This window comes from Erythrolamprus reginae, chromosome 2 (genome assembly GCF_031021105.1).
Source record: "Erythrolamprus reginae isolate rEryReg1 chromosome 2, rEryReg1.hap1, whole genome shotgun sequence".
NCBI classification, from domain to species: domain Eukaryota; kingdom Metazoa; phylum Chordata; class Lepidosauria; order Squamata; family Dipsadidae; genus Erythrolamprus; species Erythrolamprus reginae.
This window is the reverse complement of record NC_091951.1, coordinates 146,225,334-146,252,473: the sequence shown is the minus strand read 5'-3', so window position 1 is coordinate 146,252,473 and position 27,140 is coordinate 146,225,334. Positions and strand designations below refer to the sequence as shown.

General features: G+C 39.8%; 1 protein-coding gene and 2 non-coding genes across 5 annotated transcripts in view; 1 reads left to right on the top strand and 2 right to left on the bottom strand.

Moving 5' to 3' along the window:
• NARF (nuclear prelamin A recognition factor) overlaps window positions 1-14,999 on the top strand; it is a 29,770-nt gene extending 14,771 nt beyond the window's left edge. For all 3 annotated transcript variants that reach the window (XM_070739792.1, XM_070739794.1, XM_070739793.1), the window contains exons 7-12: window positions 2,731-2,849; window positions 4,963-5,092; window positions 6,587-6,659; window positions 9,424-9,555; window positions 11,330-11,487; window positions 11,812-14,999. In XM_070739792.1, the coding sequence (XP_070595893.1) occupies window positions 2,731-2,849; window positions 4,963-5,092; window positions 6,587-6,659; window positions 9,424-9,555; window positions 11,330-11,487; window positions 11,812-12,053 (854 nt within the window). In that variant the 3' untranslated portion in view covers window positions 12,054-14,999. The remainder of the gene's footprint in view (window positions 1-2,730; window positions 2,850-4,962; window positions 5,093-6,586; window positions 6,660-9,423; window positions 9,556-11,329; window positions 11,488-11,811) is intronic.
• Window positions 15,000-20,209: 5,210 nt separating this feature from the next.
• Window positions 20,210-20,281, bottom strand: TRNAQ-UUG (transfer RNA glutamine (anticodon UUG)). The gene has a single exon. It is a non-coding gene; the product is annotated as a tRNA-Gln (tRNA).
• A 333-nt stretch (window positions 20,282-20,614) lies between these two features.
• On the bottom strand, window positions 20,615-20,686 carry TRNAQ-CUG (transfer RNA glutamine (anticodon CUG)). The gene has a single exon. It is a non-coding gene; the product is annotated as a tRNA-Gln (tRNA).
• Between the last annotated feature and the right edge of the window lie 6,454 nt (window positions 20,687-27,140).

The following is a 27,140-nucleotide window of genomic DNA, read 5'->3' as shown; positions in this document are numbered from 1 at the left end:
ACACACTCAAGTGGGAGTCCCTACATTATTTTGGACAAATGGCAGTCCAATCTCCCTTTGAAAATCTCAAGTGTTGGACAACCTCTGCAGGCAAGCTGTTCCAGTGGTTTATCACTCTCACCATCAGAAGGTTCTTCCTTATTTCCAGATTGAATCTCTCCTTGGTCAGCTTCCATCCATTATTCCTCATCTGGCCTTCTGGTGCCTTGGAAAACATCCTGACCCTTTCTCTCTGTGGCAGCCCCTCAAGTATTGGAACACTGCTACCATGTCTCCCCTAGTCCTTCTGTTTGCTATACTGGCCATGCTCAGTTCCTGCAACCTTTCTTTGTATGTTTTAGTTTCCAGTCCCCTTACCATCTTGGCTGCTCTCTTCTGCATGTTTTCTAGAGTTTCAATGTCTTTTTTGTAGTGTAGTGACCAAAACCTGATGCAGTACTCTAGCAAAGGCTTTATAGAGTGGTACTTCCCTAGTCCTAGATTGTATCCCTCTGTTAATGTAACTCAGGATTGTATTGGCCTTTTTGGGCTGCTGCAGCACATTGCTGGCTCATATTTAGTTGGTTGTCCACTAATATCCCTCTCACTGTTGCTGCTATTGTGGTTTCACCCAGTTTATATGTATGTCTTTGGTTTCTCTTACCTAGTTGTAGGATTTTACTTTTCTTTGCATTGAATTTCATTTGTTTGGGCCCAGTGTACAAGTCTGTCAAGATGCATCTGGAGCCTTCCTGTGAACAGCCAGTCTGCAGTATAGTTTCTCCTACATGTCTTGCCCTAACTGAAATTCTTTGTTGCTTTTGCCTCCTACCGCCCCCTTCTTTTTAAAAAGAATTGTTAAAATGTGATCCTTCAATCCTGACCAAAATCAGATAACTACGTTAACTTTCCCACAGGGCCTTGTATATGTTTATTTGCTTATTCATTTTTGCATTCTAGGCAGTTTATAGAATAGGATTAAAAGTTGTGTTGAAAATAACAAAATGCCATCTTTCTAAATCTAGAACATTATGGTGGAAAATAATGATTGCTATTGCAAAAGACTTGTTAAGGTGTTTGTTAAAGAGGGCCTAATACAGACCCTTTCTGGGACTTTTCAGGTCAAAGATTTGCTAGATTATTAACTTTAATTTTAGCAGCTGTTTATGCTGCTGTTTATTCAAAACAATTTCTCAAGAAACCTTGAAGCAATCTAAAATCAAATACTGCAATTTATTATTTTATTTATTTATTTATTGGATTTCTATGCCGCCCCTCGGGGCGGCTAACGACAATGATAAAAAAAACAGCATGTAACAATCCAATCCAATACTAAAATAACTATAAAAAAAAACCTTATTATAAAACCAAACATACATACAAACATACCATGTGTAAATTGTAAAGGCCTAGGGGGAAATAATATCTCAGTTCCCCCATGCCTGACAGCAGAGGTGGGTTTTAAGAAGCTTACGAAAGGTGAGGAGGGTGGGGGCAATTCTAATCTCTGGGGGGAGTTGGTTCCAAAGGGCCGGGGCCGCCACAGAGAAGGCTCTTCCCCTGGGTCCCGCCAAGCCACATTGTTTAGTTGACGGGACCCGGAGAAGGCCCACTCTGGTCACTGGGATTTGTGCAGCAGAAGGTGGTCCCTGAGATAATCTGGTCCGGTGCCATGAAGGGCTTTATAGGTCATAACCAATTGCAATTAAAACAATAGTTTTTTAATTTTAAAAATAGAATCAAACAAATATATTAACATTAAATATCCAAATTCTGTTGCATTGATATTACCATAGTTCAAGGTGGCAAGGCAGTGAGTTCCAATCCAGTCCTTCTGAGGTTCATGCTTCCCTTTACTAGTTGCATGGTAGCCAATGTTCACTCCCTATGAAGTGATTGGAAACATAGTTTTCTCACATTATTTCATGATACAGTCCCTTAATAGATAGTGTTGTGTAGGAAAAGAAAAAGAAATCTAAAAGTGGTGTTGCAGAAGTTTCAGATCTGAGCTATAAAAAGACTTGGAAAAAAATGGAAAAATCACATTTCTGGGAAATATTATTGTATGTCTTGAAAATGTTCTTGCAGCCCTGAAATACTTGCAGAAAACATTTGGTACTGCAACAGCAAATGATGATAGCCTCACTGATAGCAACAGCCTGCCTTCTGCCTATTTTCCTTTCCAATACATGCATAGCTTTGTGTGTGGCCTCGTATAGTTGAGCCTGTTAAATCCAGGCACCAAGCTTGGTACCCTCTGCCCTATAATTTCAGGCACTGCAGCATGCTAATTACTGGCACTGAAGAGGAAGAAAGTATCTTTTCTGAAAACCTATGACAATTATTTGGATTTTTCTAAATATCAAGTCTGGAAATAATACTGAAAATGTAAGATTTTCCTATGAATCTGGCATTCAACGTTTCTATAGCTGATAGTTCCTGAAACCAAACACATTAGTTCAATTCTCATGTAACAATCCAAGTCTGGAAAAATCTCCCAAATTCATACTGTCTGCAGCCTGATGATCCTTCGGTGATGTGATGTTGAGATGTCAGAGAACAAAACCAACTGCATACACATGGCTTGCTCGAATAATTTATTTATTATCAATTCATCATCATGGCGATACAGTATTTTTGAAATAGTGCTTTGCGTTCGTCTTTTTAATTTAATTACATTTTAACTTTCTTGGTTAAGAGTATTCCACCCAGTTCAGACCCACTTTTATTAATTTTGTTTGTGCCTTCTAGGCTGGATCCAGTATGCAGAGAGAGTCCTGCCCAGCATGGTAATCCCACATATTTGCACTGCGAAGTCACCACAGCAGATCATGGGTTCCCTTGTGAAGAATTATTTTGCCAGGCAGCAGGTATGAATTTCCAATTTCTGATTTTGGGGCTTCAAACAGTTTTGAGAACAGTGTTCTTTTATCATTCTGGACTTAGATCCTCGTGTCTGGTATCATTTTACAAAGGGTTTTATCCATTTAGCTGGCTCTAGTAAATATGAGTATTTGAAAAGCATTCAGGTAACCTGCAGTGGTGGGATTCAATTTTTTTTAGTACCAGTTCTGTGGGCATGGCTTGGTGGGCGAGGCAGGGGAAGGATACTGTAAAATCTCCATTGCCTCCCCACTCCAGGGGAAAGTTACTGCCAAATCCCCATTTCCTCCCTATGTTCTGGGACTCAGGAGGCAGCGAATAGATGGGGATGGGACCAGCCAGAGGTGTATTTACTGGTTCTCCAAACTACTCAAAATTTCTGCTACCGGTTCTTCAGAACTGGTCAGAACCTGCTGAATACCCACCTCTGCTGGAATCCTTCTCTAACATCAGCTTGTGCTCTTGACCAAGTGAGCTTCTGCTAGCACTCATCTCTTGCTACTTAAGTCATTTTGACATTAAAGGCAACATTAGAGTGTGTATGTGAAATCTTCCTGATAAAGAGAAGCACAGTAAGTGAATTCATTGTTTTAAGTGATTTACTTATCTGCTCTATTTTGGCTCCATGGAAGATTTTGGTGCCAGCATTCCAGATTCTCCACATCCCATATAAGCAAAGACCTGTATATAAAAAAAAGCCTTGGTGGTAGAGTAGTTAGAATGCAGTATTGTATGCTGACTCTGCCCACAGCCATGAGTTCGATCCTGACCAGCTCAAGATTGACTCATCCTTCCATCCTTCCAAGGGGGGGTAAATGAGTACCCAGGTTGTCGGTGTCATATAAATTTAATAAATGCCTAAAAGTACAAGCCTTAAATTGTTCTGGATTACAAAAGCTGCAGTCCAGTGCATATACAGTCTACAGTCTACCCTTTCAAAGTAGATACTGGGGTTTGGGGTTTTTTGAATAATAAGACGCACCAAACTATAAGACACAGGAGGAAAACAAGAAAACATAGTGTTTGGCCTCCATATGTTGCATTTTTTTCCTCACCAGCCCCCAGAAGCACTCTGCAGTGGTCCACGTGGCCCGTTTTCACCCGAAACAGGCATGTTTTGAGGCTCCCAAACCTTCCCTGTGTGTCACATTTTTGTCCTCCCAGGTCCCCAAAAACACACTGCATGGCCTGTTTTCACCAAAAATGGGCTGGTTTTGGCCACAGAGTGCTTCTGGGGGCCAGGGAGTGCAAATAGGCAACACGTGGAGGATTTAGAAGGCCAAAAACGTCCATATTGGGTCTATAAGACACCCACTATAAATATTCACCCACTTTTTTGAGAGGAAGAAGGTGTGTCTTATACTCCGAAAAATACGGTAATTCTCCAAAAGAGCTAATGATTGGGCGCTAGGAAGCATATATTGAGGCTATAGGATAGACCAGTGTTTCCCAACCTTGGCCACTTGAAGATATCTGGACTTCAACTCCCAGATTCGTTGGGTGGGGAATTCTGGGCGTTGAAGTCCAAATATCTTCAAGTGGCCAAGGTTGGGAAACACTGGGATAGACTAATTTTGTTAATTTCCAATCTGACAAAATTCATATTCCAATAGAAGATAATATCTGTAGCTCAAGATTGAACTGTAGACTGCTTGGTGCTCTCTGAGCTCAGTTAGCCAATGTTTCATGGCCCAAATAGGTAACATCATCAGTGCAGATTTTATGCTACTTTGATTTTATTACTGATTTTAACACTTACAGTATATACTACTGTTCATAAAATAACTTTAAATGGTTTGACATTAAATAAAAAAGCCCAAGTTAAACAATCAAAGACATGAATAGGTCAATCTCATAGACCAAAAGCCGTCCAGACCTTTAATCATGAATAACAAAAACCTGCCTGTAGCCCAAAAGCAGATTGATATACCATAATATGATGGGGTCATATTGCCCAGCCATTGCAGACTAATAATATTACCTAATGAGGCCATGAAAGATCTGTAAACATCTGCCCCCAAATCCAAATTATGTAAGAAGCGCTTTGTGAATGTGTATGTGTGTGTAAATGTATTTTCTTTTTTTCTCTTTTTCCATTAGAATCTATCCCCTGATAAAATTTTCCATATTGTGGTGGCCCCTTGCTATGACAAAAAGTTAGAAGCATTACGAGAAGATTTTTATACCCATTTGCATAACTCTCAAGATGTAGATTGCGTTTTAACATCAGGTAATATCTTCTTTACAAAACACTTTATTTTCTTTTACTCAAACTTCTTCCAATAAGGACATTGTACAAGGACCTATAATCATGTAACAGTAAAGTTGGCTGGATATGATTGGATATTTTAAAAGAAGAGGATAAAAGTAGCTAGGGTAGTTTACATTTTGAAATGTTGCGAAAGCAATCATATTTTTCATCTTTGATATTACATTGTGTTGTTTTGATGTCTGCTGGACATATATAGTGACGGGAAATATTTCTGGTAAGATATGCCCCGATTATATATAAAACAGGCAATAGGGGAATGCATGTATACAGTGTTCCCTTGATTTTCGCGGGTTCGAACTTCGCGTAAAGTCTATACCACATTTTTTTCAAAAATATTAATTAAAAAATACTTTGCAGTTTTTCCCCCTATAACAAGGTTTTTCCCGCCCAATGACATCATATGTCATCGTCAAACTTTCATCCGCCTTTAATAAATATTTTTTTAATAAACTTTAATAAATAAACATGGTGAGTAATAATCTAAATGGTTGCTAAGGGAATGGGAAATTGCAATTTAGGCATTTAAAGAGTTAAGGGAAGGCCTGTAATACTGTTCATAGCCAAAAATAGTGTATTTACTTCCGCATCTCTACTTCGCGGAAATTCGACTTTTGCGGGCGGTCTCGGAACGCATCCCCCGCGAAAACTGAGGGAACACTGTAATAGCAAAAGGATACATAGATGCTAAATTTGTTCTCCTGTCCTCTCACTCTCCCCTGGGAACTTAACTTCCTAGAATATTCATGTGCCACTTTTCCATGACCCCAAACGGAGACTGACTGGAACAAATGTATAACAGTGAAGCTGTGATTGAGAAGCTGTCATGTTTCTGTGCTTCATATTCTTTAAATTGAGTCAACCCTAATCGTTGGGGAGAATGTTCATGGGCATATGTAGTTTATTCTTTTTCTGATTTTAACAAACTCAGAGAACTTGTATACTTGTTTTCTCAAATGCCCAAATACCTTTATTGCTCTCAAGCACTAATGAATCTTCATTTGTTATTGGGAACTAGGAGATCATAGTTTTCATTTTCGGAGTGATGACAACATTGTGTTTGGTTACCTCACCTGAGGGAAGAACCAGTTAGAAACCAATTAAGTTCAGACTTAGCTAATATTTGGATGGAAGCCTACCAAGCAGTGAAAGGCTACCAAAACTTTTACTACCAGTGTGGGCATGGCTTATGCAGGATGCCCTGCATTTTCTTTCCACATCTTTCAGTGCAAATTGGGTGCTCTGGGGTGGAGCTCCATTTTTGCTACCCCACTGCGTTCCCCCTCGTCTGGGCAGTAGCCCACCCTTGCTTCCAAGGAGCCTGAAAGCTGTTTTCCAGATGGGAGAGTAAAAACAAAAAACAAAACCTGTTCTAGAAAAAGAAGAAAATTATCTTGAGAATTAGTGTTTAGTAACGTTGTTACATATTTAAGGAAGTTTTTCCCCCCAATACAGGTGAAGTCTTCCAAATGATGGAGCAAAGAAAAATATCATTGAAAGAAATAAGTGAGGTGTCCTTTGATACCTTGTAAGTAGCTTTGATGATGGTTTTTGTTTCATGATTTCTCTAAAAACTATCACCTTAGGCATCTCCACCAGATGAAAGCATTTCAGAAACACAAATATGAATTATTATGGACTTTGCATTACACTACATAAAGTAACAATCCTATTAAAAATTGATTTGTTTCAGGATGCCCTCCTTGAAAAAAAAATTTGCGATTATTTGAGATCCTGGTTATATTTGGAGATTCCATCTCCATTGCTTTTCTTTATTGCTGGCTGTCCTGTAGCTCTCCATTGCAGAACCAAAGTATTAGCCAGCTTCTTTGTTCCCTTTGTCTTATTTATCAACAGACACAGGAAGAAAACTATGAATCAGCTCCTCCCTCCCTCTCTCCTTCCCTCCCTCCAACATATGAGTAGATGACATGAGCCAGATGGGAGTTCAGCAGTTCTCATCCAAGTGAAATATTGATGTTGTCAGATAGCTGACTTTTGCTAATGTGAGCATCTATAACCCCTGACAGTAACACTACCATATGCTCTGAATTGTAGCTCAGAAGCAAGGGGTTATTGTTGTGCTATTTGCAGAGATGATGGAGTGGCATGATGGATGATGGAGTGGAATGCCCAGCATGCAGTACTGGGACACATAAGCTTTGCTTTGTGGGGTTGACACTGGGTCCACATGCCTGTCCTGAGATGCTCTTGTTATAGGAGCATGGAATGTTTATCATGGGAAACCACAACACTATTGAACATTATATAGAATAGAATAGAATTCTTTATTGGCCAAGTGTGTTTGGACACACAAGGAATTAGGTTTTTGTGCATATGCTCTCAGTGTACATAAAAGACAATATAAATTTGTCAAGAATCATGAGGTACAACACTTAATGATTGTCATAGGGGTCAAATAAGCAATGAAGAAACGATATTAATAAAAATGTTAAGGATATAAGCAACAAGTTACAGTCATAACTTGTTGGAAATGGGTGATAGGAATGATGATGATGGTGATGATGACGATTATTATTGTTGTTGTTGTTGTTGTTATTGTTATTTAGATTTGTATGCTGCCCTTCTCCGAAGACAGAAAAAACTAGTAGTAATAGTAGTGCAGACTTAGTAAAAAGTTTGACAGTGTTGAGGGAATTATTTGTTTAACAGAGTGATAGTGTTCGGGGAAAAACTGTTCTCATGTCTAGTTGTCTTAGTGTGCAGTGCTCTGTAGCAACGTTTTGAGGGTAGGAGTTGAAGCAGTTTATGTCTAGGTCTAGGACATGAGGGGTCAGTAAATATTTTCACCTGCCCTCTTTTTGACTCATGCAGTATATAGGTCCTCAGTGGAAGGCAGTTTGGCAGCAATTGTTTTTTCTGCAGTTCTGATTATCCTCTGAAGTCTGTGTTGGGTTACAGAACTAAACCAGAAAGTTATAGAGGTGCAGATGACAGACTCAATGATTCCTCTGTAGAACTGTATCAGCAGCTCCTTGGGCAGTTGACAACTTTTTTTCCCCAAAAGACAAACTACTACCACAAAGTGGCATTTTTAAAACACTTAAGTATTGCTTTAAAATCTAAGACCTATATTACGGTGGAAGTCTTTTAGGTGTTTAAAAGCCTTCCACTATAATATAATTTTTAGATTTCAAAGCAATGCTTAAGTGTTTTAAAAATGCCACTTTTTAGCCTTTTGTCTTCTGCAAGAGCACTTGGTAACCCATTTTATTAGAAACAGTGTCTTTAGCAATATTTGTTTGCAGGACAAATATGTAATTTTGTCTACAGGAAACCAAACAACAAGGGGGAAAAAACATGCTTACAAGATCAAATGGGAGATAAATCACAAACACATTTCGAAGCTGCAGTTGTCTGTTACTTTTAACATTTGTATGCTCCAATTCCAAACTAGGATTTGTCATGCACATATAATAATTGTTTATTCCAATCCAAAGCACAAATGCACATATCCACATAATATGACTATGGGTGGCAGAAGTTTTTGATTCCCTTACTGTGTTAAATGGGGGTACGATGGCTCAGCAGGTAAACACACTGAAAAGCTGACAGCCCGGCTTTGAAAATCTGAGTGCCCTGCAACAGGGTGATCTCAATGGTTACTTGCCCCAGTTCCTGCCCACCTAGCATATGTGAATAGATAAGTAGGTACCATCTCAGTGGGAAAGTAACAGTGTTCTGTGTGCCTCCGCATATAATCATGTTGGTCACATGACCATGGAAAAGGTTTTCGGGCAGTGCTGGCTCCCTTGTCTAGCAAATGGAGATGGGCATTACCCTAGAGGTTGTGGGTTGCTCCCGATTCGGACCAGTTCTATAGATCCAGTAGCAGGAATTTCAACTGGGAGCGATGGTCAGCTGGTCATGACCCCGAAATGGCTCTCGCCACAGTGGCAGCATCTTGTTTTGGGCTTCTGCGCAGGTGCAGAAGCTGTTCTTTTGCTTCTGCGCATGCACAGAAGCTGGATTTTTAGCACTCTGCATGCATGGCCATGTAGTGCAGGGGGAAGCAATCCGGTGGCGACGTAAGTTAGAACCCACCCCTGCATCATCTTTTAGAGGCAGATACAAGTGGGCAGGGGAAACCTTTATCTTGTATCCTTCACCAATCTAGATATGCTGCACTGTAGCTTCCATAGCTCTCAGCCAGCATCAACCTTTTGCCCGGAATGATAGCATGGTCAGACACATTTAAAGGGTCAAGGTCGCCATTTATACAAAGCAACCTTGGTTTTCTACCTCTTGACTCTCCCTTTATTGCTTAACAGGTTTGGTGGCATAAAAGAAGAGTTAAATCGGCATGATGGAAGATCGGATGGTTACCTAGAGCACATCTTTAAACACGCTGCCAAGGAGCTATTCAATACTGAAGTGAAGGAGCTCACCTACAAAATACTAAAGTAAGTTGCTTAATTAAAAGTTAACTAAAAATTAAGCAGAAAGAGAAAATAATTGCTTTTCAGGCCACACGTACAGTTAGTCCTCAACTTATAACAATCTGGAGCAGGATGGCTTTGTAAGTCCATGTGATCATAAAGCAAAAAGGTGAGTGCACCAATTTCAGCACTCTTTCCCTATTGCAATCATTAACTGATCATTAATGGTCAGAGTCTACGGAAGAGGGGCGGCATACAAATCTAATAAATAAAATAAAATAAATTAATTAAGTCATTAAGTACTCACTCCAAGCCTTTCTGGGTTTGGTTCCCCCACCTGCCTATCTACCCCATGCATCTGTGCCCTTTTGGCCACCCTGCATCCTGCCTTATAGGGTGGCAAGCAGCCCCAGAACCTCATGGTTCTGGGATTGCTTACCACACCCCAGGAAACCTCAAGCTATCCAGCCTAATCCAGCAAGCCCCAGCAAGCATTCATTTACCCAGTTGCTTTCTCTTCCAGTTCCCTACACCGACTTTTGCCTTTTGCCCCCAACTGCCAGAGCCAAAGCAGGAGAGCTTCACTCTCCTTGCTGCCTTCTTTTTGTGCCCAGTTTCTCTGGTGAACTTTTAGGTTCTCTGGTGAACTTTTCCTATATGGGACGCCTGAGCATTCATAAAACTTAGCCCTTATTTGTAAACCTGTGCAAACTTCTGAACACTTTTGGAAAGACAGCACAGCTAATGCAGTGCAGCTTTACAAAGGCAGCACAGGCTTATGAAGGCTAGACTACTTTGTTGGCTATAATATTTACTTAATGCCTTGATCCAACGTTATTTACATATTTATTTTGTATACAAGCCTTCATTTCATGGGTCAGTATTAGATTTATTTCTAAAACACTGTATATAAAGAATGCAATTGCTTAACAGCCATTGTTTATTTCTGGGTTGTTGTTCTTCTTGTTAAATCAATGTTTAAGGAATCCAGTAAGCTTTGGAAGGCTGGGACCCTTGAATTGAAGTTGCTTTTAGGCACAAGAATTCCAAAGGGGAAGTCTGTCCACAAGGCCACTTTTTGAACCTTCAGAGCCTGGTCCCTTTGCCTGCAGGGTGAAATGGTCCTGAATTAGAGATGCAAAGACTGTCACTTGCTATAAAAGTCCAAGACCTGAACTCTTTTAAGATCAATGATTAGCCTTTCTTTATGAAGACTAGATTAATACGAATAAAATTATTCATAGTAAAATAAGTCATAATAAAACCACAGTCAAATGGGGGGGGGGATAGTAGAGCACTTTGTTTACATAAGAAAGTGCATTAAACAACATGTTGGATTAAGTTGAAAAGAACATGAAGAACCAATGCAGGGCCAGTCGATAAAGAATTGGTATCGTCACGCTGCTAGTATTCCCCCCCCACACACACACACCTTTTATTTTTAATAGAGAAGAACTGCTCATTATTTTACCTGCTGAGCCACTAAGGCATATGAGAACTACTAAGGGCCTATGTCATCAGTATGTAGTTCTAAATCAATAAACACACACACACACACACACACACACCTATACCATATATGTATAAATTTATTACATTTGCAATCACTTTTGGAAAAAATATTGAAACAGTTTGAAAAGAGTGATCATATTCCTTCCCAAAAGGAGCAGCAAAAGATAGCAGATATAGAGGCTGAAATAGGAAATCTTATCCATATTACTTTGTTTACTTGCTTGCTAGCTTGCTTGCTTTGTTTGGGACCAAAACGAAAACGTTTTTTCCCCCTCTGTCCTTTCAGAAACAAAGACTTTCAGGAGGTTACCTTAGAAAAGGATGGTGAGACAGTGCTACGTTTTGCAGCGGCCTATGGCTTTCGAAATATCCAGACTATGATTCTGAAGTTGAAAAGGGGGAAATGTTCCTACCATTTTGTTGAAGTTTTAGCCTGTCCTGGAGGTAATCACCGAACCTGAGACTTCTGCATAGTTTTTTATATACCGCTAGTTTTTCTACATAGTTTTTTAAAAAAATAAAACTGCACACATACAGTAATTAAATTCTTTTAATGTCGCCAAATGCTCATTTTAGTTAAGACAGGACTGTCTGAAACTTGCACCTAACAGCTTTTAGGTGGGAGGGCTGTATTTGTCCAGGATATTTATGTGAACATCTGGGGATGTCATAGACAGGGTAAATGAATATAGAGATGTAAAGATCACATGACAATAGGCTATACGGAATTGTGGTGGATAAATCATTTTTTTGGTCATTGGTGTGTAGGTTGTTTAAATGGGAATGGCCAGGCCCAGACTGAAGACGGAAAACCGGATAAAGCCCTTCTCAAGCAGATGGAGGACGTATATGCCACAGTTCCTGTTCAGATTCCTGAAACCAATGGGCATGTTCAGAAGCTTTATCAGGAATGGCTAGAAGGGATGGAGTCCAACAGAGCCCAGGAATCGTTGCATACTAAATACAACATGGAAAAACCAGCTGCCAACAGTTATGACATCAAGTGGTGACCAATCGGATTATAAGACATGCATCAGGGTTGATGGACCTGCAGCACTGTCACAACTATGCTATGCAACTGAGATTGGAGGCACAACCATGTAAAGCATGCTCAGAACTGGAACTGCATTTGTTTCCTCATTGGGGTTATGCAGAGTCAAAATGCAGCTGTCTAAGTGTAAATGTGGTGCATCTTTATTTAACCAGAACTCTAGCCCAATCATCAATAAACCTGTTAAGGTATATTGGAAGGAAAGTCAGGGCCTGCTACAAAGTGCTTCAATGCTGACCCTTTTGGTACTCCAGGCCTGCGTGCCAAAAATCTAATACTGATGAATGTACTCAGAATGATTTCAGGTTAAAGTTTATCACTTATTTAAGACTTCAGATTATTACCAAACATAGTAAGATGCCAAAATATGATAAAAACTGCCTACTATTAATGTAGTGTCCAGAAAGTAAGGCCTATTTTCTTAATTATGGCAAAAGGAATGTCTGTGTTTACACTAGTTTGAGAGAACAGTAGGAACATTGACCTCTGCTAGAAATGAATGTTCATATAGTGAGCTTTATTTGGCTTCTTCAACTCCCCTGATAAGAGGGTCCTTTGCTCCTTCTCACTGGCATTGATTTCTTCTTCAGAATACTGAGATGCTGGTGTCTTAAGACAAACCTAGTAAATTCATCGACGTTCAAAACTATATTTGGGAGATTGGTGTCATTATCAACCGTGCAGGATGGATTGGGGAATCCTAAGTAGGTACTGTATCCTAAGAGTACTGAATCCTAAGAGTACTGTAAGTGCAGATCATTAAACCAAATGGGCAAAGGTCAAGCTAGAGTAGGCAAACATCATAAAGCCCCAATATTAGAAACGAAGGACTCACTTGATTTAAGATGTACTATAATTCTTTTCAGCTTGTCTAATGCTGAAGTTCTAAGTGATGTTTTAAGAAAAGGCAGTTCAGTGACTTCTTCCTAGAAATGCTAATTAGTTTTTAGGATTTTCTGGGATTTCTTAAAATTGTAATTGTGATAGCAACATCCATGTAGATCAGTCACTGATAATCTCTCTGAAGAAGGTAGGTATGAAGAGAGATGCCTTAATATGTGGAGGAAGGTTGTACAGTAGTTCTGCTCATCACTTAAGGACTGTCCCATTCACAACTGCTCATTCTGTGCACAAGCAGGCAAAACCTGAACATTCATTTTACCCCCGGCATCACACTGCCAATGTCATTGGGATAAATTAACACTTTATAGCAGAATTGTTAAAAGGAGAACAAGAATAAGACTTATTTCCATGGATCATATGCTGAATACGTAGATACTGTTTATTAGCATGTGATGTCACACTTTGATGTCAAAGTTCATGCAGCTCTTGACCGTGAAGATGGCTCTCCCTGGGAGAGTTCCCAGCCAAACCAGATTTTTTTGTTTGTTTATATTTTAAGAGCTGCCTACACAATACTGTGATGCACTTTCAAGTACATGCTCACTGAAAGGAATGATCAGCAGTTCTTAAATTGTAATGTGAATCCATGTGAATCCTATTCTGAATCACGTCTCTCAAACAAATATACAGAGTTACCCCCTTGAATGCTTTGCTCAGGAAGAAAAAAAAATGCTACAAAGATTGATGACTCTTTTTAAAAAAATTTCTCTTATTTTTTTCATTTTGTCAGATCCTTTGAAACTCTGCTGCCTTTGGCCTGTCCTGTGTTTTCTTTTTCATTAGATGCTCTTACCTCAACAAGCATAAACCTGGATGTTCTTAAATTGCCAGTTTATAAATTCAAAAAATAGGGATTTTTGGTGTGGAAATGTAACCTTCAGATGTGAGGTTGTTCAGTGGTATCACACTTTCCAACAAAGGCATTCAGTTTTTATCCAGGACTAACTGAATAGGAAAAAGATACAGGAAATCAGGAAATCATAATGATTGCTATTTGGCATGGAGATGTTGGGAAGAAGAGGAGCATTTCATGTACTAATTATACATATGAATTGGGCTATAAAACTGCATGCCTCTATTCATAGTATCCTTGTAACAAGAAGAGAGTAACATAAAATAAAGTAAAAATATTTAGTACCGGTAAAATTTATTTGCATGGAGGAAAAGAATTTAAAATAGCCAAAGTATATGTAGGGATAATGCTACGTTAAAATAAAGGACTTTCTCATGCTACTTTTTCCACAGCATTTGATGTTCAAGTACATCAGCCCATTAAAGTATCAAAGTTGGGCCTGCATATTACACACATAGATTCCTTTTTATCACAAGAACAATATTCTGGAGCTGAAAGATATTGATCTTTTCTAAGAATACCTTTAATACTTATCAGTTATGCAATTGAGAAGGAATTTTGGATGAATGTACCCAAGGTTGCCTAAATTTCTGAAGCAAGGCAAAAGCATAGAAGCACAGTTTTTAATACTTTCTCAAGTTACGTGGCAATGTAATTTATTTTTAATTGCGGGTGGGGAAGTTTTTCATTGAGTTAACCTGGATGTCCCCCACCTCCCAATTCTGGCTTTTTTTATTCTGTTCTAATGCGTTGTATATACAAATGAGCCGCATCTTATGTTAAATACTAGGGCTTATACACTCTGACAATAGTTCCGAAGAAATGTATAAAAATCCACCATTTCTGGTGTTCATTAAAGTAGCCATATCACTACTGCAATGTTGTGGGTCTTTAATAGTTGGTTTAATTAATCTTTTGGCAGATTCATATAGAAACCTGAATAAAGGCAGGCTGCTTTAATGAATAGCAAAGAGGTGCTACATTCATAACAGGTCTTCTGAATCATTTTCAAAGGATATGCAGCCTCTTTTATATAATTTAATTTGATGTTATGCATATTTTATTGCTTGTAATGTATGTGCATGGTAAGCTTTGGAAAATATGGATATCAGTAAAAGATTTTTAAATAAACAAGTCCAGTGTTCAAAATACTCTGAGAGCATAAATTCCTATATATATCTCCTGGTTAGGGGGGAAATGCTTTGTTTGTGTGTGTGTGCCAAAAATGGAAGCTGCTCAGTGTAAATCTAGGGTTATGGAAAAGTCCTATCACTATGGATGTCATATCCATGGTACTACAGTTTCCCAGGTTTACCCCTGCTCAAGTTAATGAGGCAGCACAGAAACAACAGTTTAAAACTGTTCACCTCCTAAGGTTATTTGGATCTTTTTGTCCTCATTGTAGGGCAGTGAGAGGGGCGGCATACAAATCTAATAAATACCATAAATAAATAAGAGTGTGAGTGACTGGCCTAAGGTCAATCAGCTGGTCTTCATGGCCAAGGCGAAATACTTCCCAGCGACCGATAAGAGCACACAGGGTGGGCCTTCTCCGGATACTGTTGGCTAAACAATGCTGAATGGCGGGACCGCATGGGAGGGCCTTCTCTGTGGTGGCGCCCACTCTGGAACCAGCTACCCCCAGAGATCCGCACTGCTCCCACCCTCCTGGCCTTCTGAAAAGGCGTGGAAACCTGGCTCTGCCAGCAGGCCTTGGGCCGTTGAGCCATACCATTTAGCTCCATCCTAGAAGTAATGAATGTTTTTATTTAAGGGGCTAAATTGTTTTAAATTGTTTTTATTTGTTGTAGTCCAGAAGGAGTTGGGTGGCTTGAACTCGCAGCCTGGTGTTTTAACCACTATTTTATTCTGGAATAAAGTCTGGGAATTTTGGAATTTGCAGCCCACAAGTCTTAAAAGTTGGCAAGGTTGGAGACCCCTGAACTATAAGAACCTGGACTGCTTGGGCTGCTGAAATGCATATTTGCGGTGCTCTTGATGAGTAAGCAAATGGTATGAGTAAGTAACTAGCCCAGATTTTGGTAGTTAAAGGCAGAAGCTTAGTCGGGCTTCCCAAAGCTTTAATTAAATTCAAATACAGGGATTGCCTCTGGAGAAAGTTACAGAGCAATTTCTCTGCTTCCAGGTGGTCTCTGCTCAATCATCATTTTTGCAGAGTGGGAATGTTTCTCCTTGCATCAAAGAAACATTTTTTAAAAAGAAAATGTGTTTTTAAAAAAAGAAATCCACCCTAATCCTGTTCATAATTATAGTCACACCAGATGATTTCCAAATCTATCTTAATAACATACGCACTTTTACTTCCACGCCACAAGTTTTATCCTGAGGATTAGCACAATGAGAGCAGCCACCCACTCACTCGCCCTCACACACCCAGAGTTAAGGCACACAGGGCTGAAATGCTCCCAGTTTGCTTGTGCCTGTCGGTCATTGGAGAGCCGGTCACAAAGGCAGTGCGAGGCTCTGCCCACCCACCTGGATGCCACCACATGGGTACTTTTATCCTCTGTGCATATGCAAAGTGTTCTAAGCATGCACAGAGGGTAAAAGAACCCAAATTGCGGGGCCCAGGAGGGTGTGGGGAGTCTGGTGCTGCCTTCTCAACCAGCCCCCCGACGACTGATAGGCACGAGCAAAACGAGCATTTCAGCCGTACAGGAACAGGTCCTCAACTTAAAGTTCTTTAATGATAATTTTAACTTAACAATAGCACGGAAAAGTTACATGGCTTTTTTTCCCGACATTGCAGAATGCCCCATGGTCATGTGATCAAAATTCCAATACTGGGCAGCTGACACATATTTATGAGCATTGCACATTATCACTTTTTGCAGCCTTCTGACAAGCAAAGTAAACGGGAAGCCAGATTTCAATGAACAATTGCAGTGATTCCTTTAACAAATGAGGCAAAACTCACAACACCTGTTTCACTTAACAGCAGAAATGTTGGGCTCCATTGCAGTCCTAAATCAAAGACTGCCTATAATATGTTTTTTAGGCATCGTTATTGCAGCCAGAAGATCTTTGCTAGTACAGTGGTACCTCTACTTAAGAACTTAATTCGTTCCGTGACCAGGTTCTTAAGTAGAAAAGTTTGTAAGTAGAAGCAATTTTTCCCATAGGAATCAATGTAAAAGCAAATAATGCGTGCAAACCCATTAGGAAAGAAATAAAAACTCGGATTTTGGGTGGGAGGAGGAGGAAGAAGAAGAGGAGGACAGTCGCTGCCGAAGGAAGAAGGTGAGGTGAGGGGAATTAAAAAAATCTAAAAATGTAAGGCTTAAAAAAAAAAAGAGGGATTCTGAGACGGCGAGGAGGAGCACGCGCCTCCCATCTGGACTGCCAAACCCTCCTTAACAGCCACTGAAAGGCTCCTCTGGCAGCCCAGAAAAGCCTGAGATGGCCGGGATTAAAGGGCCGCTCTCAAATTTCCTGGGAAATTTTTCCAGGCTCTGGTTCTTAAGTAGAAAATGGTTCTTGAGAAGAGGCAAAAAAATCATGAACACCCGCTTCTTATCTAGAAAAGTTCTTAAGTAGAGGCGTTCTTAGGTAGAGGTACCACTGTATTATGAAAAAAGCCTGTGCTGTAAAAACCAACCAACCAAGAACTCTGGAGGAAACCCTTCAGATTTTTGTCTGCTGAAAAACTGTTTCTGAATCAGTATCACAGCAAAATTTCCCAGCTGGATAGTTTCTGTAAACTATATCTCAGTGATGGCGAACCTATGGCAAGGGTGCCACAGGTGGCACACGGAGCCATATACGAGAGCGCCTGTAGTGGGTTGCTACCAATACAGTAGCAGACTGCACACCTGTAGCAGCGGCCAATATTGCGCAATTTGTGCGTGACCGCTCCAGTGGCAGACCTATGGGCGCGGCCATCTTTTTTTCTTTAATTTTTCGTATTTTTTGCTTTGTGTGTATGCACAAAAGCAAAATCTCCCAAGGTAACTCTTGCATCTGTGAGATTTCATTGATTTTTTTTGCTTCCACGTATGCGCGGAAGTAAAAAATCATTGAAATCTCTCTCACGACCACGTCGCCTCACAAGATTTCAGCATGTTTTTGCTTCCTGTGCATGTGCAGAAGCAAAAACACGCTGGGGACATGCGTGCATGGTGTCTGCGGAGAGGGGCGGCATACAAATCTAAATAAATAAATAAATAAATAAATAAATAAATAAACCAAAGCTGCCTGCACAGCGCACCGGTAGTGGCAGTAATAGCAATCTACCACTGGAGGGCGCACAAGGCACTGCCCTATGTCAGCTCCAGTGCACATGTGTGGGCTGGTCAGCTGACTTTTGGCTTTCTTTTCTGCCATTTTTGCTCTCCTCAGGCTTCAGGAAAGTCTCCTGTACCTTGGCAATGGCGAAAAACATCCCAGCGGGCCTACCAGAAATCTAGAGGCTTCAGTGAGGCCTGCGCGCATGCGTGTGGGGGGGGCATTATGGGGGGATGTGCAGAGGGCAGTGCAGGGGTTGTGGGTATGCCTAGTGGGGAGGGCAGGGATGGGCTACTGCCTGGATGGAGGGGGGGAGTCACAGGGGGGTAGCGAAAATGGAGCTCCACCCCAGAGCACCCAATTTGCGCTGAAAGATGTTGAAAGAAAACACAGGGCGTCCTGCATAAGCCATGTCCACACTGTGGTAGTAAAAATTTGGTAGCCCTTCACTGGGGGAGGGCATTGTATTATGAGTGTGTCCACGCACACCCAAGCCAAAAAAAGCTTCGCCACGGCAATTGCTATAGCAATTCACAGTTCCTCTAAAGCCCTACATGGCTCAGGGCCAGACTACTTGCGGGACCGTCTTCTCCCTCATACTTCCCAGCAACCGATTAGAGCCCACAGGGTTGGTCTACTGTGGGTCCCATTGGCCAAACAATGTCCACTGGCGGGGCCATGTGGAGGGCCTTCTCTGTGGTGGCGCCGGCTCTCTGAAACCAGCTACCCCCAGATATCCGCACTGCTCCCACCCTCCTGGTCTTCCGGAAAGCCATGAAAACCTGGCTCTGACAGCAGGCCTGGGGCCAAAGCTCAAACTGTCCAAGGAGCTGCTGATACAGTTCTACAGAGGAATCATTGAGTCTGTCATCTGCACCTCTACAACTGTCTGGTTTGGTTCTGCAACCCAACAGGACCTTCAGAAAATACAATTGCTGCCAACCTGCCTTCCATTGAGGACCTGTATACTGCATGAGTCAAAAAAAAGGCAGGGAAAATTTTTACTGACCCCTCACATCCTGGACACAAACTGTTTCAACTCCTACCCTCAAAATGTCGCTACAGAGCACTGCACACCAAGACAACTAGACACAAGAACAGTTTTTCCCCGAACGCCATCACTCTACTAAACAAATAATTCCCTCAACACTGTCAGACTTTGTAGTAAATCTGAACTACAATTACTACTAGTTCCTATCATTCCTATCACTTACAGGTAGTCCCCGAGTTACGTTGTCCCCGACGTACGACGTTTCGTCATTACGATGACCCGGGGACAGCTTTGAAGCCACTGCTGCCGCTGCTGTCTCCATTCGGGCGAAGGGATCTCCGCGGTGGGCGGCGGCTTCGAAGACCCTGCGGAGATCCCCTGCGTTGCTGCAGCCTCCGAGAAGGACCGGCTGTTGGTTCCTTGAAGAAACCGCCGCCGCAGTGTAAGTAGGAATATTCATGTAAATCGGAATATTCCGACTTACACCAAACTCGGATTACAACATGCCGTGGGAACGGATCCCCGTCGTAAGTCGGGGACTACCTGTATTTCCTCCCACTTAGGACTGTATGGCTGTAATGTTGCTTGTATCCTAAGATTTATATTAACATTGATTGCTTCCTTATTGCTTATTTGACCCTTATGACAATCATGAAGTGTTGTACCACATGATTCTTGACAAATGTATCTTTTTCCTTTATGTACACTGAGAGCATAAGCACCAAGACAAATTCCTTGTGTGTCCAATCACACTTGGCCAATAAAGAATTCAATTCTATTCTATTCTATTGAGCAATACCATCCAGCTTCGGCTTAGAAGTAATGGATGTTTTTATTTAAATTGTTTTAAATTGTTTTTATTTGTTTGAGTCCAGAAGGAGTTGGGCGGCTTATAAATTTAATAAATTAAATTTAAAAAATTAAATTAAATTAAATTTGTTTTACACCCAAGCAATTGACTTTGTCTTTAATTTAGTAGGGCCAGCTGTAGCTAGCAAATAAGCAAACCTTATAAGGAAGTACGTTTATTGTAAAGATCCTTACGAATAAAGGGCACTTTTCACTTTTTCCTATTCGGCAAGAAATTGCTATTATCTAAAAACAAAACAGCCTCGCAAAGGGTAGGTTCTACCGAGATTTGAACTCGGATCGCTGGATTCAAAGTCCAGAGTGCTAACCATTACACCATAGAACCACCGGACGACCAGCTCCTTGGAAAAGTCCTCCATTAGCACGTCCTCCTCCTCGTTCCCTTTTGAAATCTGTATTGATTTTCCCCGTCACATATTTTCATCTGTTGAGCAATCCCCATTTGAAATATTACAGTAAAATCAGTCTCCGTTCTTTTCAAAACTCAAAGCCCTTTAGCTCAAACGACCGGATTGCAACATGGTTTTTCCATTATTACCATAAAATGGAGAGAATACTGACCTTTCACTTAATCTTAATTTCCAGATATATTTTTCTTAATTCTTCCTTTTTTGCCCATCCATCCATAAATGGAAAAAAGAAAATTAAAAATATTTACAGGTTCCACCGAGATTTGAACTCGGATCGCTGGATTCAGAGTCCAGAGTGCTAACCATTACACCATGGAACCGCGATGCGAAAGCTTTCGATTTTCTATTACTTACTCCGGTCTCAAATTAACCTACAGTATCTTTTTTTCTTTCTTTCTCTGTCTTCAGACTAGATTGAAGTTGTTTCAAGTTAAAATCGTCGGATTTATTACTTATTTCAAACTGCTTTCGTCCTAAAAACAGCCTCTCCAGTTCAGAGCCTCCCAAAGCGAAAAGGGAACGGAGAAAACAACCCGAGGCCTCTCATGCGATTCATAAAATAGCGCAGGAGAACGTTGCAAATGAAACCCAAGGAAAATGACTCGGTTATGGTCCATCGCGTAGTCAACCAAATACTGTACCTGTATATTATTATACGGTCCGCCGCGGTGTCAATCAGATGCTTACGCAGGATTTGGCGTTTTGATTCACTTAGCGATTTTATCCCAGCAATCTGCTCGATGGTATTGGTAAATGGTGTAGTAGGGTTTCCTGCCTAAGCAGAGGGTTGGAGTAGAAGACCTCCAACTCTGTTATTCTGTTTTAAAATACTAAATGCTAAAGTACGAAAAGAAAAGAAAAAACATCAAATCTGGAATCCAATAAAAATCTAGCAATATATAAAAATCTTTTTATATATTGCAAATAAAGCAGATTTTTGTCTGTATGTTTTATTCGATTTTTTAGAAAACAAAAAAGCAAAAAAAATGTAAAAAAGGCAAAGTGCAAGAAAGACATCAAACTTAAAGACATATTTACAGTTACATTTCAGTATCTTCAGTTTCTCCATTTTTTAAAATTTACAATTATCCTGTTCCCTTCTTTCCATCAATCCAGTTATAGAATTTACCCCACATAGTACGTATAGTATTCTTTTTCCTGTTTGTTCTGTAACTCTAGTGTAAGTTTACTCCATTTTGCGTAGTCTAGTATTTTCCTAACTAGGAAAGCAGATTTTTTTCAAGTGACTAAATGGGGATTTTGTCAATGGTGATGGTTTTCAGTTCTTTTGGGATCACTGCACTCAAGGTGCCTATCTCTACCTTTGTTTTATTTTGCCACTCGTTCTACACAAGTTTGCAGATTCTATTTGAAGGTCTTTGCATTTTCTGATTTTCTCCTGCTCTTTCTAGAACTAACATATTCTTTTCAGATATCCTCTTTTCCTTGGACTTCAATTTGCAACAGGTGAAGAAACCACCACCTTTGCTTTTCAATAGTCCAGCAGCTTCTGGTTCACAGTTATTCTGCCAACAGTCCTCATTTCTATAGGGTGATTGGGTCCAAATAATATATGAATGTAATTAGCATTGACAATATTTAATAATGAATGCAAGCTACTCTAAATTAAAAAAGAAAAAAAGAAAAAACTTAAAGCGCAGGAAAGAGAAAAAAAGGTTTCAAAATAAGAAAAAAAGAAAAACATAGCGGTGACTTCTGATCTTTACAGCAGTTATAAGTACAATTATAAATTTACCTCTTATTTTAAGGTTATAGCATTATTCTTTTCTTTTTTTATACTCTCGCTTGTCTCATAATCTAAACCATAAATTATAAATTCGTTATTTATTTGTTTGTTTGTTTGTTTGTTTGTTTGTTTATTTAATTTATTTATGCCGTACTTTATTTTTATTGTTATAACTCAAGCTGGCAAACACATACTGTACTTCCCTCCTTTCCTCCCTTTCCTCCTCCTATTCTTCTCAAAATAACAATCCAATGAAGCATGTTGAGCTGAGTGACTGGTCCAAAGTCATGGAGCCACTTTCATGCCTGCAGCGTCTCCTGGCTTCAAACCTGATATTTCAGCACTAGACTAATATGTCTATGTTCTTTGCAAAAATCTTCAGTCACAGTGAGGGAGAAAGATGGATGGTACCTAATAAAGAGGCCTGCCTTTTGGCTTACCCCAGGCTTCGCCTCTCTCCCAGTCACCCTTTGCTTCATAGAACACATGTTGGGAATTATTTCTATTGGTTGGGGAATAAAAAAGGTGGTTTCATAAAAGAATGAGCTAATAAACTTGTCTGACAGATGTAAAATAAACAATTGATGGGAGATAGCCTTTAAGCAATTTTCACAGCCAAAGGCATCTGCAGGGTGAAACATTTTTGTCAAGACAACAGTGCTATTGTCTTTTTATATGTGGCAATTCTCTTGAAGAATTCTTAGTCTGAGATGATAAATTGGATGAATCTTGCTTATCTGTAAGAACCCAGTTTCATTGATTGATTTGATTACATTTTGATATTGAATATTGAATAGCAGGATGGGGGGGGGGTATCCATAAGGGGCAAATCATTGGCACAATGTGCAAAAAGAGCAAAAATGAGTTCTTAAACTCAGAGTAGGCTTGAATGCCAAGATGATCAGCATATTAAATAAAATAATAATAATAATAATAATAATAATAACGACAATAATTATAATTATTATTATTATTATTTGTTATTATTAATAATAATAATAATAAATAAATAAATACATACACACACACACACACAAATACACACATAAATATCCTGTTATCCTTTTTACTCTTTTTCTGGCTCAGATAATGTCACTGCTTTCATTATTATATCATTGTTGTATTTACTTACCCAACCTCTGGGGTATTGTTCATTCAGCTGTTTTAAGTGACATGTTTAAGGTGACATGAGGATGGGCAGTTTGAAGATTGGAAATTCAACCTTCTGAAGCATTGTGAAAGCCTATTTGGTGATGCTATTATACAACTATAAGGTTCTATTTGGGAGCTAATTTTTGTCTTCTCAAACATTTTAAGAGGGGATTGGAATGGTTGACTTTCTGATCTTAAAACCATTCTGAAAGTGATGTTCTACTATTTTGCCACCAGGCTTCTGCAGAAATTTCAAACAAAATCACCTGGGTGTTCAGAAATATTGCTGACAGCTGATTGGAAACAAGGTGATTAAAAAGACTTTGAAAGTTGCTGTTTGTGATAAAAACAGTACCATTTTAGATATATGAGAACTAGAAAGAGTAGAATGATGGTAAAGTTCTCTTTTTCTTCTTTGAATTTCTTTTGCATTATTTTTTGGAAAGCAATGTTATTTCAGTTTTATTCTATTCACGTTTAAAGAATATTATTTGGTTTTGGCACAGATCTTTCTAGAACAGATGATGAGATATATAAACAAATTCATTTTTTTATTTTGCTTTTTATTTAAATACTGTATACTCATTCTCTGCTTATTTGTTGCACTGTGTCTTAGGTTTCCTAGCATTTGAATTCTTCACCAAGGACTCCACCTAAAAGGCATTAGAAGTTGTGAGAAATTCATTACAATTTTTTCAAATTTATGCCTGGCATCATCTTGAAGGAGTATATATAAAAGATAGTCTCTACATTTAATAATTCAAAAAATAGCTCAGGTCACCATGGATTACTTGGAATTCTTCCCTTCTTCAACCTGTGGACCAAATTACTATCTTTATTTATATACTGTATTATTGAAAACATTTGTCTTGCTTGACATAATTAGATAAAAGTACATATTAAAAAACTGTCATGTTTTGACAGAAACAAAAATTATTTTTATCCTCTGTCTCCAAGCCATTTGAATCATGCTTTCTTTCAACATAGTTCAGGCATTATTTCCCCAAATTACTAACTTTGTCTACTAACCACACCCTGGAGGCATGCCAACAGATAGGAACTTTGCAAAAATCTTCTTAATTCTCACCAGGACGGAGAAGGCAATGTTTTCATCTTGTATCTATGCATGTTTTACATAAACTAAGAGGCTTCCAATACATTCATCTTTTGCCTTAGAATATTTTCAGGTACAGTAGTCCCTCGCTATACCGCGCTTCACCTACTACGGCTTCACTTCATCGCGGGTTTCTGAGGAAGTCGATCGGCAGATTTAAACAGCCCGCCGAACTCGATCGGCAGGTTTTTAAAAAAATATATATATCTAAAATTGTAAATACTGTATTTAAATACTGTATCTAAAATAAATACTGTGTGGGAAGGGTTTATAAACACTTAAAACAATGAAAACTTACCAAACAATTACAATATAAATACTTAAATAAGTACTATCAGTCGATAAATTCCCTATCGCGGATTTCACCTATCGCGGCCAGGTCTGGAACGTAACACCAGCGATAGGTGAGGGACTACTGTATTGAAGTATAGGTTTGAGATGGAACAGCTAAATATTTCAACATTATTAGAATATGGATTTGGACATTATTTGAATATGGTGTATATTATCTGAATTGATGAATTAAACATAAATCAGGCAGTTATTCTGAATATCAGGATCAGTTTATATATTGATGTTTAAAATTCTTTTAGGGATTTTGTTATATGTAATTTGTCACATATTTAATAGCAGACACAAATCCTGGTAACTAGTGATGGGTGAACCCAACGGTGTTCGGGTTCGGCAAGTTCAGGCAAACTTCGCCCAAAATTTGACTGAACCCAAACCCGAACCCGAACGGTTCGTGGCGCCAAAGCTCCGTCCCCGGAATCTCTTCGTGGTAGGGATTCCCCAGTTCCTTCAAAGGGAGGTCTTTTCATGTAAATATATATATATATTTACAAAATAGGACGCCGCAGCAGCGCCACAAGCAAAGGGAGGTCCTTTCACGTGAAAATAAAAACTTTTATTTTGACATGAAAAGACCTCCCTTTGCTTGCAGAGCCGCTGCGGTGTTCTTTTTCGTAAAAAAAAAAAAAAAATTACATGAAAAGACCTCCCTTTGAAGGAGCTGTGGAATCCCTCCCACAAAGAGATTCCGGGGGCGGTCACGTATACCGGCAGGTTGCTAAGGACGCCAAAGTGATCATTTTGGCATTCTTAGCAACCTGCCAGTATACGTGATGTCAAAGCTCCGCCCCCGGAATCTCTTCATGGGATTCCCCAGCTCCTTTTGTGCCTCCCTCCCAGCCTCCCAACCAGCTGACAGCTCCCCGGTGTTCGCCTTCCTCCGCTGCCACCGGCGCCCGGCTCCTCCTCCTCTTCTCAGCAGATGACAGCTGGGCGATGGCTTTCGCAGCATTCAGCACGAACGCGGAACTAAATCACAATTTTTTTAAAAAAATTGGGTTCGGGTCTGGCCTGCCGAACACCACAAAATTTGGTACGGACCCGAATTGTGCGGGTTCGGTTTGCCCAACACTACTGGTAACACCAGGATTACATGGTAGGAAAGGGTATTCTGGCTTGATAGTTGTTCCCCTGTGAGTGCTGCAGGGGTTGGTCTGCTCCCCACTACTGTTTAATATCTACATAAAGTAACTGGAAGAGATCACTTGTTGTTTTAAGGTTCAGTACCATCAGTACGCTGATGATACTCAGTTTTACATCTTTATTTGAGTCATATGGTTGTACTCTTGAGGTCTTAGTGTCTAGAAGCTGTGAATGTAAGAGTACAATCTAAAATTAAATGCTAGCAAGATGATGTTATAGTTTGCCCATTGGGGCTCTTAGGTAGCTAAATATGGTAGCATGATTCATGGGCCAGAAGCTCCATGGCTTGGGGAATCTATCCAAATTGTAGTTTTTGCTGAAATAACAAGACCTGGCTAACAAAGCCTTTAACTGATTCCAGTTGAGGGCCTAACTACAGTGAATCAGGCTTTCTTTACAACTTACTTATACTGCTGCAATACATTCAACATGGGCCCACCTTTAAACATCATTTGGAAATTTCAATTGCTTCAAAATGCAGCAGCTAAATGCAGCAGAATAGTGAAACTATTCACCAACACTGCATTACTATTACTACTAGTCTTCTCATTGTTTTTATCACCCATCTCCTTTTACTTATGACTGTATGACTGTATGACTATAACTTGTTGCTTGTATCCTTACTATTTAATTTTAACAGCAATAACAACAACAGAGTTGGAAGGGACTTTGGAGATCTTTTAGTTCAACCCCCTACTTAGGCAGGAAACCCTACACTACTTCAGACAGATGGTTATCCAACATCTTCTTAAAAACTTACAGCGTTGGGGCATTCACAATTTCTAGAGGCAAGTTGTTTCACTGATCAACCGTTCTGACTGTCAGGAAATTTCTCCTTAGTTCTATGTTACTTCTCATCTTGTTTAGTTTCCACCCATTGCTTCTTGTTCTACCCTCAGGTGGAGAATAGGTGATTCCTTCTTCTTTGTGGGAAACCCTGAGATACTGGAACACTGCTATCATGTCTCCCCTGGTCCTTCTTTTCATTAAACTAGCCATGCCCAACTCCTGCAACCGTTCTTCATATTTTTTAGCCTTCAGTCCCCTAATCATCTTTGTTGCTCTTCTCTGCACTTTTTCTAGAGTCTCAATATCCTTTTTGCATCATGGCAACCAAAACTGAATGCAGTGCTCCAGGTCTGGCCTTACCAAGGCCTTATAAAGTGGTATTAACACTTCACGTGATCTTGATTCTATCCCTCTGTTAATGCAGCCTAGAACTGTGTTGGCTTTTTTGGCAGCTGCTGCACACTGCTGGCTCATATTT